We start from the raw sequence: 16,781 nt of genomic DNA, 5'->3' as shown, positions 1-16,781 counted from the left end.
AATTGGACTTTCCTTGAGTCACTGAGTAGCCATGTGACTAATTGGACTTTCCTTGAGTCACTGAGTAGCCATGTGACTAATTGGACTTTCCATGAGTCACTAATGGTATGCTCATATTTTGTTCAAGGTTTGTGTACTGACTTTATGTCCTGTAATGAACATCATTACTTTCAGTTTTGGGATATGAAATTAATTGTTAATTATATTATATGTCAAATATCTCTTCGTTTCATCACCTAGATATTTCCCAACAAACCGTGGCTGGGTGAAGAAGATCCGGTTTGCCCCAGGTCGGGGTAACATGAGATTCCTGGCCATGTTCAGTAGTGGGCTGGAGATCTGGGATGCTGTAGAGGTGGGCAAAGTTATCATGCTCGGTGTAGTTAATCTACTCGACCATCAGTCGCTATTGATTGGAGAATCGGGTTCAAAACTAGCAGGACTGTGCTCCAAACAGGACTCATATTTTTGTCCTGACATGTGAATCAAAACTAGGGGAATCTGCTTTTATAGTTATATAACAATAGGATGTTTGGCCCCCTTGGCTGAGTTTGTAATATGTTTTGTTTTCTCTGTGTTAGGGTAAAAGGGTTTTTGCCTGAACAAGGGAAAATTTGTTTTCTCTGTGTTAGGGTAAAAGGGTTTTTGGGTAAACATAGTAAAAGTGTAACATGGTTTTTGCTATGTTAAGGTTATAATGCAATATGCTATTGTATGACAAAGTGAATTTTTATTGAAATACTAGCATGTGTTTTGTCTTATAGGGTAAAAGTCTGTATAGCATTAAGACTCCAAAGGAGATGTCTCGTATTATTGATGCTGAGTGGTCATGCTCTGACAAACCAGTCATAACCACAGAGGATGGGTGTGTTCGTGTGATGGATCTTAAACTGACCACTGCCTCAGCAGCTGTAGAGGAGAGAGACCTGCCAGGTGAGTTATGCTGATTACAGGTGTGTCAAGCTGATCACTGTTTCAGCAGCTGTAGAGGAGAGGGACCTGCCAGGTGAGTTATGCTGATTACAGGTGTGTAAGGCTGATCACTGTTTCAGCAGCTGTAGAGAAGAGGGACCTGCCAGGTGAGTTATGCTGATTACAGGTGTGTCAAGCTGATCACTGTTTCAGCAGCTGTAGAGAAGAGGGACCTGCCAGGTGAGTTATGCTGATTACAGGTATGTCAGGCTGATCACTGTCTCATCAGCTGTGGAGGAGAGGGACCTGCCAGGTGAGTTATGCTGATTACAGGTGTGTCAGGCTGATGACTGTCTCAGCAGCTGTGGAGGAGAGAGACCTGCCAGGTGAGTTATGCTGATTACAGGTGTGTCAGGCTGATGACTGTCCCAGCAGCTGTGGAGGAGAGAGACCTGCCAGGTGAGTTATGCTGATTACAGGTGTGTCAGGCTGATGACTGCCTCAGCAGCTGTGGAGGAGAGAGACCTGCCAGGTGAGTTATGCTGATTACAGGTGTGTCAGGCTGATGACTGTCTCAGCAGCTGTGGAGGAGAGAGACCTGCCAGGTGAGTTATGCTGATTACAGGTGTGTCAGACTGATGACTGTCTCAGCAGCTGTGGAGGAGAGGGACCTGCCAGGTGAGTTATGCTGATTACAGGTGTGTCAGGCTGATGACTGTCTCATCAGCTGTGGAGGAGAGGGACCTGCCAGGTGAGTTATGCTGATTACAGATGTGTCAGGCTGATGACTGTCTCAGCAGCTGTGGAGGAGAGAGACCTGCCAGGTGAGTTATGCTGATTACAGGTGTGTCAGGCTGATGACTGTCTCAGCAGCTGTGGAGGAGAGAGACCTGCCAGGTGAGTTATGCTGATTACAGGTGTGTCAGGCTGATGACTGTCTCATCAGCTGTGGAGGAGAGAGACCTGCCAGGTGAGTTATGCTGATTACAGGTATGTCAGACTGATGACTGTCTCAGCAGCTGTGGAGGAGAGGGACCTGCCAGGTGAGTTATGCTGATTACAGGTGTGTCAGGCTGATCAGTGTCTCAGCAGCTGTGGAGGAGAGGGAACTGCCAGGTGTATTGAATTTCACTACAGACAAAAGTACACGTACATGTAAATTTAGAGAAGGGCATATTATAGAAAGAACAAATAAATGTAGAGTACACAGTGTTTGAAACTTTCAAGATAATATTTTTGCAATATTTGACACCCAAACTCATGCAAGAATATAATTCAAATGATTGATCTAACTTTAATTAGTTGTCGTAAGTGGGAAGGTCTGCCAGCAACCTGCGGATGGTCGTGGGTTTCCCTCAGGCTGTGCCCGGTTTCCACCCACCATAATGCTGGCCGTCGTCGTATAAGTGAAATATTCTTGAGTACGGCGTAAAACACCAATCAAATAAATAAAATTAGTTGTGTGTATGCATGTGCTGTATACCACCTCAGCCAAGGAGTGTCAGATTGACCTCACCGTCTTGTAAAGAAACAAAGTCACATCACAAAGGGCATCACTCTGGTGTAGTAACATCCTATCTCAAAACTCGTGAAATTAATAAATTTCTAATAATCGTTACATATTTAGAAAAGAGTTTTCATTTATAGTTCAGCCTCACACTGCCATTTTGCTTTTTCGTATTAGAAAAACATGATGAAAGTCTGTACGTACATTTTGTACATTAACTATGTCATTTGTACATTAACTATGCCATTTGTACATTAACTATGTCATACAAATATGCCATAATTCAGTGTATTATTTATATATATATATTTCTTCCTTTTACCAGAACCGGTATTTTGCCCACACCTGCTCTCATCCAAGGCAGCGTTGTTGTTGAAATGTCTCCTGCAGCACCAACCTTGGAAAACAGAGTTTTCCCTGAAGCTGGAGGGAATGGAAGAGAGTGATGCAGAGCTGGAGAAAAGCATTAACCAACAGCTGGAAGTGCTGGATCAGTGAGTTCGCATACACATATACACTGTGGTTTTCAGCTTTTTACATGTAGCTTGTGGACAGATATAAACTAAAACAAAACCTGAAGAGATCAATTACGTCTTTCTAGCCAATAAGAAAAATCTCACATACTTGGCTGCAGCTTTGTGTCGGGATATTTGTTAAGTGCCTGTCAGGGTGCAGTGGTTTCCTTCAAGGCCTGTTTTGTTTTACTCCACCCATAAGACTAACTTTCTCCTCATGTGAGAGAAATATCCCAGAGTTCTATTGACATGATCAACAATCAAATTAATAACTCTTAAAGAAAGAAAATAACATTTTCTTAGGAGAAAGCTTTACATAACAGTGTTTGTTGTATATGCGAAAGGAAAATGGAGATGTTTAAAGAAAAAGATAGAATTTCATTAAAACAAAAATAAAAATTAAATCAAAGTGAATCAAATTTTTGCTGTTTTGGAATAGCCCAAATAATTACCTTTCACAAAATGTCAGCCTCATCCGTGCACATGTTACCATTAAGTATACATATAGGTGAGACAGTTTGTGACATTTATGTAGCGGGTCACATTATAACTTTTTCAAACCTCCGAAGTATATCTGATATTTACTGACAGACATTATTTTGAGCAATTCTTGAAAAAAATTTGATTTAAATCTGGATTTGTTTACCTAATCTCCAGTAGAAGCTTGGAATAAAAGGAATAATGTTAATGGGATATGGTTTTGGTGGAAAGCGGTTTGGCTTTATAAATAAGAAAAGCAAGCCACGTGTATATAATTACTGTGGTTAATTTGATCACTTTTTGCGTTCATTAATTTCCCACCTGTCTGCCATGTTTCAGTGAGTTGTCGGATTACCTTCCTGTCTGTAAGTTTGGCACAGCTCACAGATGTCTGTTAGTAGCCAGGTAGGTACTCAGCTTCTTCTGCTATTTGCTCGCGTTTCTGTCTGCATACTGATTTTGCACAAGCCGTCTTATATATCTTTATTTCACCTCTAACCCATAGTCAGTCAAGGGATATTGTTGTAGTAATTTGCACTTACTTTTACTGCGCTAAAATTGTAACTTACCCAAAGAATTTTTACTTTAATACTACTTAAACACTTAGAATTCTGGCTAAGTCCTCCATCTGACTTAAGTTTAAAATGGCTTTGTGCTCCTGAGGCTGAAGTTATTTAGAAAGAGGGGAAAACAGACCTGAATTTTCACAGACATTCTTACGAGGCCATCGTATGTGCCATGTTTAGAGAGCATTCAGAAATACGATGTCATGTCACTCTTACCCGACTTACATATGGTTTACATAAGAAAGGCAGAACAGGGTTCAGGTAAGCAGAAACTGCTGTGTCCTCAGGTCATAGAAATAGCTCCCACTTGATTGGATAAAACTGATAACACAAGCAGTGCTTTTGGCATCTGATTGGATAAAACTAATAACACAGGCAGTGCTTTTGGCATCTGATTGGATAAAACTGATAACATGAATGGTGCTTTTGGCACCTGATTGGATAAAACTGATAACATGAGCAGTGCTTTTGGCACCTGGTTGGATAAAACTGATAACATGAGCAGTGCTTTTGGCACCTGGTTGGATAAAACTGATAACATGAGCAGTGCTTTTGGAACCTGATTGGATAAAACTGATAACATGAGCAGTGCTTTTGGAACCTGATTGGATAAAACTGATAACATGAGCAGTGCTTTTGGAACCTGATTGGATAAAACTGATAACATGAGCAGTGCTTTTGGCATCTGATTGGATAAAACTGATAACATGAACAGTGTTTTTGGCACCTGATTGGATAAAACCGATAACATGAATGGTGCTTTTGGCACCTGATTGGATAAAACTGATAACATGAGCAGTGCTTTTGGCACCTGGTTGGATAAAACTGATAACATGAGCAGTGCTTTTGGCACCTGGTTGGATAAAACTGATAACATGAGCAGTGCTTTTGGAACCTGATTGGATAAAACTGATAACATGAGCAGTGCTTTTGGAACCTGATTGGATAAAACTGATAACATGAGCAGTGCTTTTGGAACCTGGTTGGATAAAACTGATAACATGAGCAGTGCTTTTGGCACCTGGTTGGATAAAACTGATAACATGAGCAGTGCTTTTGGAACCTGATTGGATAAAACTGATAACATGAGCAGTGCTTTTGGTTGTCTCAGTGTAGGCGATTTTGTGTACATTGAACAGTGATATCTCAGGTGTGCAACAACTTAGAGCTGTATCACACTGTATCGATGGATGTGTACATTTGGTCTAGTGTTATAGGACTATTAATCAGTATGTACTCTGTTGTTTAAGGTTGTTTGGGGATGAGTCTGAGACACATTTTTGGACCGTTGCCCTCCATTACCTGAGGACCAATAAGATTTCTCCAATCAGTAAGGTCAGTTTACGCAGGCACTGACAAACATACCACAATACAAGCTAATGATCAAAATTTGTGTTCATTTGTGATCTCTGATAGCTCCCTCCATCCATAAGGATGACCACCATCATCTAAGTAAACAGTTCTTGATTACAGCATTTTAACTTCAAGTAAACGACTGTTATGTTGACAGTGCTGGTTACTGTTGACGCACATCTCAGTGATTGTATCGAGTGTGTACTTTTGTGTAAATGTTCAGACAAAATGTAAATGTACCCAATTAAAATGACTGAATATTACACCCCAAAAATGCATTTATTATATATAAAGTGTCATAAAATATCGTCACATTGTTCCGGTAGGAGAAGCAAATTTTAAAGGACCTTTCTGAAGTCAGGAAGACTCTCCGCATCAGGGAAAATGAGAAAGTTATGCGTGAACGAAGATTTTAGGTCATTTAGATTAACGTGCAGTAAAAGTGTTGCCAGTGCTGTAGCTGTTGTCAAAATTTATTTTTACTATATATAACTTTATAAAGTTATTTATCTTTTTCTCTTTGATCTTTACAGCCTCCAAGTCGAGTCTCCTCTCAAACGGAGTCCAGTTCGGATGTGTTCGTACCTGGCACACCCGGAAAGGAGACATCTGAGCTTGATTTGGAGAAAGATACTCCACAGTCTTCCTCCATCAGTGAAGAGTTCAGGGACCAACCGTTAGAGAGATGTTACGATGTGCTTTGTGATAAAGAATCATTCCAGGTTTGTTCTTGTACAAAGTCTCACACATATGAATTAGCCAGAGCAAAGCGGTAAGGAACTGACATAAGTGTAATAGAAAGTAATTTATAAGTACTTTTTTGTAAAGCTAAGAAGAAAAAAAATAATCGGTTTATCCTATCCAACACATACTTTGAAATCAGACTTTTTGTAAAGTTTGTAAATAGAAGACGATGCTTGTTGTGCAACTGTATTTGAAAAGAACAGCTGGTAGTCTCGTTGATTGATATCCTTTATAATATACCACTTCATAACTAGGTAAATTCACTGAGTATCAATAAAGATCTCATATTGTAGAGATATGCTTTACGTCAGAGGAAGTCATGACACCTTGTATGTGTATGTTAGTTAGGTACTTGGCTTGAGTCTTGTAAATGTATGGCAGTGAATTTCACAGATAATTTTGGACTGTCCATCTTTTTAATAATAAAAAAAATGCCCATACCCTAATTCCTCAACCTTTTCACATATTAAAGAGCAACTATTAATGTGATTTATGCACCGTTGCACTTCAATTTTTGAGGCAAATCGGCATTCGTTGTGTTGGCCAATTTCAGGGCTTCAGAGAAAGTCTAGTTTTATCAGTTCACACATAATAATGCCCCCAGAATATGCTTGATTAAACACCTTGCTAACCTGCAAAAAGGTTCAAGAATTACAGTAGTCATTTGTCAGTTTTGCTACAGAGACAAAAAGAAAAAAATAGCAGTCATAGACTAAAACTTAATGAAGTTTTAATTCTGTGTACAGTATGAACCAGATTATCAATGGCACCTGTAGGTTGCAGGCTTTTTACAACTAATTCTTTTTATTTTTGGGACAAATATTAGGAATGTTGAAACCGGAATATTACATTTTTTTTTCCAGCTGTATGGAAAAGTGAAGATATGAAAAAGTTGTTCATTAGAGAAAGGAAAGTAAATATCCCTGTTGCAGTTACATGTATATTGGCTGAAAAGAGCAGACCAGGTATCCCAAAAATTAGAAGAATTAGGGGACTTATCCTCCGAGTGCGTAAAATTGTTAAACATATACCACAGGCAAGTTACTGGTTAGTTTTGTCATGACTTGTACTTTGTAAAGTGTGTTTAGCTGTTATGTTGTATTTGAAGATTTCATCAGGATGTATATTGCTGTCATTATCAGAAGTATCAGTTGGATCGCGTGGCCCTACACGACAGTAAACGAGCGACGTATGAACACACCAAGAAGTGCGCAGAGAACTACATTCTTCTGGGTCAGACCGACCGTGCTGTACAGCTGCTGTTAGAGACGGAGTCTGAGAATGACAGCTACTATGTCGACTCGCTTTTGTAAGTGTGCATAGGAATACGCCTTGATATGATTGGGAAACCATGTCTGTGTGTAACTAGGTTGTCCTGAACCAAATGTGTATTGATGTATGATTAGTGAAGTGTGAGTTCAATCCTAACCTTGAACGGGGAATTTGTAGATTCTCAATGAATCAGTAGAGGCGCAGTGAAAACAATCAGTTGACGACACTCGTGTGACCCAGCCTTTGCTAGTCTTCCGTTTGTTGAAGCCCAGCTATCTTCCACCAATATATTGTGCACCTCTGTACGTCACACAGGGCAAAGTTTTGTCAGAGACTTGCCAAAGGTCAGTGGTTTTCTGCATCCATATTTATTTGTTTGATTGATGTTTCACACCATACTCAAGAATATTTCATTTATACCATGATGGCCAGCGTTGTGGTGGGAGGCAACCCAGGACCATCCACAGGTTGCTGTCAGACCTTCCCACATACAGCTGGAGAGGAAGCTAGACTTGAACTCACAGCGACCGCATTGGTGAGATTCTCTAGCCATAAAACTAACCCCTGTCATATGAGTAAAATATTCTTGATTGTTTGGCACTGTTTTGATGCATTCTCCAAGCTCCGTGGTGGTTAGTAAGATCAGCAAATAAGTTTTGAGTGAATTATTCACATTAAAAGCGTAAATTTAAATATTCTGTTTAGTATGATTTCAACATCACCACTTCGCGCACCCTAAATGTCATCACGTGACGTCATTGAGATACGACCTATATTTAGGTTACAATTTTGGAGCCAAATGTTTCCATAAATGAACAGTTATGAATGCCGACATTTTTGAGAAAAAAAAATCAAAGCACGTCATTTTATAGCACACTAAAGGACTGTGGTATGTTTTCTGTTCCCAGAAATCATGGACTTCTTCAATGTTTTCAAAAACTGCTGTGTAGTTAAATGTGTGGTTCGGCTCCAACCGTTTCACATATATCAATATCAATACGCATCTCATTTACATACTTGTCAAAACAAACAAACGTTATCTTCTCTATTAACCACCTAAATCCATTCAGAATAGTTTATGGGATAAATAGGATATGCAATTCTTGATCCATTATATCAGATTTATTAAACTCGTGATCTAATTTTCATTTGTTCTGAGCCTTTGGCGAGCAACAAATTACATCAATTCATGACCCATTATATCAAATTTATTTAAACTCGTGATGTAATTTTCCTGTGTTCCTCGCCACCGTTTAATAATGAAACTGATATAATGGGTCACTCGTCGTATATCCTTTATAAATATAACCAAATCATATCCTTTCTGCCATAAAGATGCTGCGCTACATCATAGTGTCACTACCATGCATATGCCTAGTCTAAGGCAGTTGACTGAATTTTGTATGGCACTCCTTAATGCCTGAACTCACTGATGTGCAGCTCAGGTTATATTAATGTCATCTTTTGAGGATAACGTTTTTTATTGTAACGCCGAAGTGAAACTGCACAGTTTTTCCAAGCAATGTTAATGGCTTACTGTTTTCAAATGTTTGATATGTCTTGAAGAGGCATAGCAGACGGGTCTGGTATCAGCCTGAGAAAATCAAATAGAGACAAAAAAAGGGTAAAAAACATTATGTTTTCTGCTGAAACTTACATTAAACCTGTAGAATATTATCCTGCGGTTGAACGAAAAAAACTGAAAGAACTTTTGTATGATCCACAGAACTCTCTAAAGGCAAAATGAATAATTTCATGACAGATGAAATTTTATTTCGAATATAGCTACTCTAGATTCTGAGTAAGACAGTTCAAGAGAACTCCCTATGTTGTATGGTATGATCCTGCTTTTGAAATACTCTCTTATGCTTTGTGGACTTTTCTGTTTACAGAGCCTGCCTGGTCGCCAGTATTCGTTCATCAGGAGCCTCGCAGAGCACTATCAAACTGGTCGCCACCAACCTCATCGCTAATGGTCGCCTCTCTGGTAAATTTCTACTAATAAACACTGTCCCATTTCCAGTTCAGTTCAAATCATTAGGCCATAACCAAGGTAGTGGCATACACATTGAGTTTATTCTTCCAGTGAAAATCTGTACGTTCTTACAAAAGTGTTTCAGTTACTTGCCAAAGGTCCATGGTTTGCTCCAGGCACCCTGCTTTCCTCCACTCATTTAACTTATTGTCACTTTACATGTGAAATATCCTTCTGCACTAGTCAGTCTCTATCTAACATTTAAGTGTTCTTTATTGTAAAACGTAAACATGGCCTATTCCTGTTGCAGAGGGCGTCCAGTTGCTGTGTCTGATAGACAAGGGACTAGATGCCTGTCGCTATCTCCAGACTTATGGGGTCTGGCATCAGGCAGCCTGGCTCGCTAAGGTAATGTAGTTTACAATGCCGACTAGGCTAGAGGGTTTTGTATTGTCAGATCACAGAATAGCAGCTCTTCTTTATTGACAGTTGTGTTGTCAGGCCACAGAATAAAAGTTCTCATGTAGCGGTACAAATTTTGTGCTGTTAAGACACAAAATAACTGTTCTCATGTAACGGTACAGACTTTGTGCTGTTAATGCACACATTAACGGTTCTCCTGTAGCAGTACAGATTTGGTGCTGTTCTTCACACAGAATAACTGTTCTCATGTAGCAGTACAGACTTTGTGCTGTTTTTGACACAGAATAATAGTTCTCATGTAGCAGTAAAGACTTTCTGCTGTTTTTGACACAGAATAACTGTTCTCATGTAGCAGTACAGATTTTGTGCTGTTTTTGACACAGAATAACTATTCTCATGTAACGATATAGACTTTGTGCTGTTAATGCACACATTAACTATTCTCCTGTAGCAGTAGAGATTTGGTGCTGTTCTTCACACAGAATAACTGTTCTCATGTAGCTGTACAGACTTTGTCCTGTTTTTTTTTACACAAAATAACTGTTCTCATGTAGCAGTAAAGACTTTCTGCTGTTTTTGACACAGAATAACTGTTCTCATGTAGCAGTAAAGACTTTGTGCTGTTTTTGACACAGAATAACTGTTCTCATGTAGCAGTACAGACTTTGTGCTGTTTTTGACACAGAATAATAGTTCTCATGTAATGGTACAGACTTTGTGCTGTTAAGACAAAGAATAACAGTTCTCTTGTGCAGATAGTTTTGTGGTCAGATCACATAAAAAGTTCTCAAGAGCTCATTATGCATTGTTAGACTACAGAATAACAATTTTCATGTGCTCATTTTGTCTTCTCAGGCCAGCTTGCAGTTCTCAGAATATAGTGAGGTGATGAAGAGGTGGGCAGATCATCTGTGTGGGCCTCATGCCAACCAAAAGGTCAGTCTGAGCACCAGCGGAATTCTGATAGCTTTAGAACATAGTTTGTGTTTCTTTTCACTGCATTAAGTTTATAAGTTCATTGTCCTAACTTCAGAAGTCATTTTATTTACAAGAAGCCAGTTTTTAGCTCACTGTGACGAAGTAAGGCAAGGTATTTTGAGTGTGGGAGAAAAGGTCCGTCGGTGTCAGAGTCAGAGTCAGCTTTTTTGATTGGGTCAGTTGAGTAACAGCTTTTGTTTGGGTCTGCTAGTTTCAGTTTTCACATCACCTTTATGAAACTTGGTTGGAATGATGAACATAATTTGAACATTTGCTGATTTTGATTATAAATTTGGGATGTTTGCATTTGTATTCAAATTGTTAGGTTTTTTAGACTGTTCAGTTTTGTAGGCCAGTGTAATGTTTTATGTTTGGGTCAAATATTTCAACAGTTTTCACATTGTCTATATGAAAATTGGTGGAAATGGTGAACAAAATTTGTGGATTTAAGCATTATGACTAAATAGGGATATTTGCATTTTTAGTTCACCGGTACGAAGTAAGCTTTTTTGTTTGGGTCAGCTGTTGTCCAGGTTTTCATGATACGTTCATGAAACTTGAAACGGTACTTGATTTTTCTGTTTTGGTAAAAACTACCATGTTCTGGACTTGGCGTGCTCACGTTCACTTCACAAATGTATATGTAGCCTCAGAGTAAGGCTTTATGTTTGGGTCAATTGTTATCAGTTTTCAACAGATCTTCATGATTGCTGTTTTACGTTGTACTCAAGAATATTTCACTTATACGACGGCGGCCAGCATTATGGTGGGTGGAAACCGAGCAGAGCCAGGAGGAAACCCACGACCATCCGCAGGCTGCTGGCAGACCTTCCCACATATGGCCGGAGAGGAAGCCAGCATGAGCTGGTCTTGAACTCACAGCGACTGCATTGGTGAGAGGCTTCTGGGTCATTACGCTGCGCTAGCGTGTTAACCGACGAGATTGTCTTGAGGTTCTGAAACTTTTGTTTTTGGGATGCTACACTACATGTAGTTCTGCTACACTATATGTAGTTCTGCTACATCTCTACATGCATATATCGCAGGGCTACGCCACTTGTAGCCTTGCTACACCTCTGATTCTTGTTGCATATATCGATGCCTTTACCATCCAGTCCATCGTTGATCTCCGCATTCTACATTCACAGAGTAAGGCTGTGTTGGTCATGTTGTCCTTGGGTCAGTTCCTCAAGGTTGTGGAGATGTTGTACGGGATGAGACATTTTGACAGAGCCGTCTGCTTTCTGGAAGCCTGCATGGAGTTTGGACTGTTAGAGAAGACTGAGGAAACTTGTAAGTGTAGTTTGGGAGTAATAAGATGTATTGGCACTGAGTATTCAGTGCATTGCAGTTCTGTTTAATTGACAAATTATGTGGTTAAATAACCAGGTAGTAATGACTAGTAAATGGGTACATTTGCACTCTTTTGTCTTTGCCATCTACCCCCATACATGTACGTATTTAGCTTATGTAATTGGATATTTATTTTCTTGGATTTTTTTGTTTTATTTCCCCAACTACTGTATTTTCCCTGCTACAGTGCTGCTATTGTTGCAATTCTTCAAATTAGTATTAACCATCTGTACAACACTGTTTTCATCTCGTCAGCAATACTCTCTTCCTAATGTCTGTACAACACTGTTTTCAACCCGTCAGCACTATTCTCTTCTCCATGTCTATAAAACAGTTTTCAACCGTCAGCACTATTCTCTTCCCCATGTCTCTACAACACTGTTTTCCATCTGTCAGCACTACTCTCTTCCCATGTCTCAACAACACTGTTTTCAACTCGTCAGCAATACTCTCTTCCTAATGTCTGTACAACACTGTTTTCAACCCGTCAGCACTACTCCCTTCTCCATATCTCTAAAACACTGTTTTCAACCTGTCAGCACTATTCTCTTTCCCATGTCACTACAACACTGTTTTCCATCTGTCAGCACTACTCTTTTCCCATGTCTCTACAACACTGTTTTCAATCTGTCAGTACTACTCTCTTCCCCCTGTTTCTATAACTCTGTTTTCAACCTGTCAGCACTACTCTCTTCCCCATGTCTCAACAACACTGTTTTCAGCCCGTCAGCACTACTCTCTTCCCCGTGTCTCTACAACACTGTTTTCAACCCATCCGCACTACTCTCTTCCCCATGTCTCTACAACACTGTTTTCAACCTGTCAGCACAAGTGTTTTTCCTGTGTCTCTGAAACAATGTTTTCGACTTGTCAGCACATCTTTACGTCACTTTTTTAGCACCACTGTTTGAAGCAGTTTACCTGGAGTACGCCCGCTACCTCACTAATCTGCGACACAGGAAAGCAGCTGAATACTACTGTGAGCTGGCTGGAGACAAAGGCGCTCAGTTTCTGAAGGAAGTGGAAATTCTCTTTGGATAATATCTGCTACATGTGTACATGATGTATATTTGGACAGTGTCTGGACACATGCTGAGTTGAGTATTTGGACAGTTTTTCAACACAGTTTCGTGTAGTTGTAACGCTGAGCATTTTCAAGTGTGACTAGTCATGGACAACCGTGGGGGGGAATTTATACAGAGTTTTATGGTTATGATATAAGAAAAGTTAAAAGTGTTGGTTGGGAGATACTTTTATAGTTATTATTATTATTATTATTATATATCTATGAAGCAAGCTGCTGTTTTGTGCTTGGTTAGACCTAGCTGGTGAGTTGTGCACCAACTACGCACCTATTAATACTCTGTGTTACTCTGGTTAAATGTAATTACCTAGTATGTATTTTAATGTGTCCCCATTTATCAGATAACATCCGTAGGGTTTGGGTACATTTCCATACAAGTATAATTTTCTCCTCCTTCTCATGTCTGTGATGGCTGCCAGTCTGCTTGGAGAATTCATCTGTCAAATGTATTAATAATAATCTATTGACTTCACGAACAGCACACCTGGGCAAGACTGCCTGTCTGCCCTTTGCAGGTTTAATTTTTTCACACAAAACTTGACCAGTTCAGTTCAACTCCACTTTGACACAACCCATTAAACTCTGTTTCATATTGTGTTGCTTTATCACAATATTGAATACTTATGAAAATGTGCATGTCAGTCCAAAATGGTTTCCATCAGTAGAGATGCAAATTCATCATAGCTGTGATATCCAGCAAATAGTCAATGTCATTTAACACACTTGTTAAGGGATATGATGACAAAAACATGATCAATGGACGAACGCAACAGCCTATAGATCTAATTGTCTCATTTAAACCTTTGATGTAGCTCACTGGCCAGTGTTGATGTAACTCACTGGTTGTTGTGGATGTAACTCACTGGCCAGAGTTGATGTAAGTCACTGGCCAGTGTTGATGTAACTCACTGGTTGTTGTGGATGTAACTCACTGGCCAGAGTTGATGTAATGGCCAGTGTGGAACGTCTGTCAGCAACCTGCAGATGGTTGTGGGTTTCCCCCGGGCTGTGCCCGGTTTCCTCCCACCATAATACTGACTGCCATTGCATAAGTAAAATATTTTTGGGTACGGCGTAAAACACCAATCAAATAAATAAATAAATTATATATGATGGCAGTCAGCATTATAGTGGAAGGAAACTGGTCAACACGATTCCATGTGCAACCGAAGAGGAAGCCGGCGTGACCTTGAACTAACAGCCACTGCATTGGTGAGCAATTGAATGCAAATGACATCAGTATGGAGTTTCTTAATTTTATGAATTCAATAAGTTAGCATTTAATTTTATTTGGCCTGCACATTCCCATATTCTCTGTGATTCTGACGTGATATGTACAGACTTCCCAAGCATGAATCCATACATTTAGTGTATTAACGATCATGGGACCAATCTCTTAGCAGTTAGCTACATTTATGAAACTTTATCTGTTCGGAAATTTTCTTACATGTTGATGCATTTTCACCGTTCACTTGTCGAGAAGCTGTGCAGGTTAGGTGTTATCATTGGGGAAATTCTCATCATTGTCACACATGTATCAGATATTAACCGTCAGTTCCAGTACTGACCTGCTGCCTCACTGATATAGAGACACTGTATCACAAATACCAAGACTAACCAGTACTAGTTGTATCCTCTCCCAACATTGGTTGAAACAACCCAGAATTGAAACTGGGGCCTCTTACTCTAGAGGAAGATGCGCAAACCTCTAAGCCATCACAGTAGTTTGTACAGTGTTAATGTACTTTGATGACCGGTGCATTAATGTATTATCTCTATTGTAAATTGACATCTCATTTTTCTCATTTTACAGGGTAAAACTGGAATGTTTGTTTATCATTGTCTATTCCATTGTAGTTTCAAGACAGCTTGCAGTCCTGGTACATGCATCATGTCTGCTAACTGTCGGTTCTATCACTGACCATGCTGCCTCACTTAAATAGGCAGAGACACTGTAGCCATGCTGCCTCACTGAAGCACAGACACTTTACATGTGTGTATATACCAATAGGGGTGTCTAGCCTGCAAACGTATAAGTTTTCTTCAGGATTGAAGAAGACGCTCTATTAACCTCTAGGCTACCATAATTCAGTTTTGGGTCATTTTCAGTTGTGTGTACAGTGCTAATGTTCGTGGATAAATCTTGCATTTACTAAATATACATATATATATATATATATATATATATATATATATAAAATGACAAATCTGTGTTTTCAGTGGATTCAGTTTGTTGCTGTGAAACAATGTACATGTAAATATCTGAGGCATTTTGTTAAGACAGAGTACAATGCTGTCTGGGCTCTGTGAACCCATATGGGTTAAATTTAGAAAATTTTGGAACATATCACTGGCTGGCTGGCTGGCTGACTTAAGGGAGGTAACATACTATAAATTAGAGTAGTTCAAGAGATTATGCTTGTTTCAGTTAATTGCTGAACAAAATTCTTCATTTAAATTTCCTTGTGCAATTAAACAGTCTGGTTAAGCTGGCTTTGTCAATGTTAAAAGTCGCATTCTGAAGTGTCTTCTGTCATGGTTGTAAGACGTGTATCAAGCGGTGTCATGGTGCTAGGCATTGTTATTTTGTTTAATATGCAGAGGAAATTGTGCAGTATTTTTCCCCCCTCATGTGATCTGTGTAATGGCTGTTTTTAGTTTCAGCTAGTGAAGCTGTTGCATAAATATAAAATAAATGTATATGGCCTATTGTATTTATTCAAAAACTACCATTTTTGTTGCGTCTGTTAAATCCATATCCAGTTTTGTGGCGATTGGATGAATAAGGGTAAACTGACCTGTGTGGTTGGTGCAAGACCTTCCCACGTACAACTGGAGAGGAAGCCAACTGCAGAAGGAGCTGAACATGAACTTACATGATTGCATTGGTGAGAGGCTCCTGGGTCATTGTGTCAAAAGTATGTGCAAAATATTGCCAAGATGAAACCTCAATATGACCCAGCACAAAGTTAAAACAAATTAAAACCAAGGAAACAGGATTTAATAAAGTGTATTATTAAGTAATTAGTTTACTCAGGGGTTTGGTTGGAGGTCAACTATCCCTAGGAAAGAAAAACAATATGTAAATCATGGAAACGAATCTACGATTTTGTACAAGCTGTGGGAATGAGTGTTCGATCAGAGTATAACATGCATTCTCGTACAATATGGAGTTTATATACAGTTTTTCTGTAGAAATGATCAACATGTACAAATGAGGGTCAAACTTTTGTGAAAGGAACATCCGCCCATCAGTCAAAAGGTCCTCACACACGTGGACCAATCAGCACTAAGTATACAGAACTTCACATCAACAAAACCCAGAATGAAGATTTACCAGGATGAATAACATAAAAAAAAAAGAGTTAAACAGGAGTTAAATTAAAGCAAACAAATTATGTAACCTATATGTATGGCTTCTAACAAAAATGATGGTACATATGACGTAGTAGGGGCCGGCCTAAAGACACCCTATATTGTTACCTACAACACATACATTTCAAGTTATTGTCAAGAGCCTTACACATGAACCAAACAGTACCTGAAATGGCAAGAGCAGATTACACCATATATATATATATACACATATAAATGTACAATAGATTTTATAAACTCACTG

At 39.3% G+C, this 16,781-nt stretch overlaps 1 protein-coding gene across 1 annotated transcript in view; it reads left to right on the top strand.

The window, feature by feature from the left end:
• The window catches only part of LOC135470224 (WD repeat-containing protein 11-like), a 44,393-nt gene extending 31,074 nt beyond the window's left edge, over positions 1-13,319 (top strand). The window contains exons 19-30 of the mRNA XM_064749039.1: positions 241-355; positions 765-933; positions 2,745-2,913; positions 3,754-3,819; positions 5,231-5,315; positions 5,867-6,055; positions 7,220-7,386; positions 9,242-9,336; positions 9,635-9,732; positions 10,603-10,683; positions 11,874-12,018; positions 12,977-13,319. Coding sequence (XP_064605109.1) covers positions 241-355; positions 765-933; positions 2,745-2,913; positions 3,754-3,819; positions 5,231-5,315; positions 5,867-6,055; positions 7,220-7,386; positions 9,242-9,336; positions 9,635-9,732; positions 10,603-10,683; positions 11,874-12,018; positions 12,977-13,119 — 1,522 coding nt within the window. The 3' untranslated portion in view covers positions 13,120-13,319. The remainder of the gene's footprint in view (positions 1-240; positions 356-764; positions 934-2,744; positions 2,914-3,753; positions 3,820-5,230; positions 5,316-5,866; positions 6,056-7,219; positions 7,387-9,241; positions 9,337-9,634; positions 9,733-10,602; positions 10,684-11,873; positions 12,019-12,976) is intronic.
• The last annotated feature ends 3,462 nt before the right edge of the window (positions 13,320-16,781 follow it).

The sequence above is a fragment of the Liolophura sinensis genome, chromosome 7 (genome assembly GCF_032854445.1).
Source record: "Liolophura sinensis isolate JHLJ2023 chromosome 7, CUHK_Ljap_v2, whole genome shotgun sequence".
Lineage (NCBI taxonomy): Eukaryota > Metazoa > Mollusca > Polyplacophora > Chitonida > Chitonidae > Liolophura > Liolophura sinensis.
This window is presented reverse-complemented; position numbering and strand designations above follow the sequence as displayed.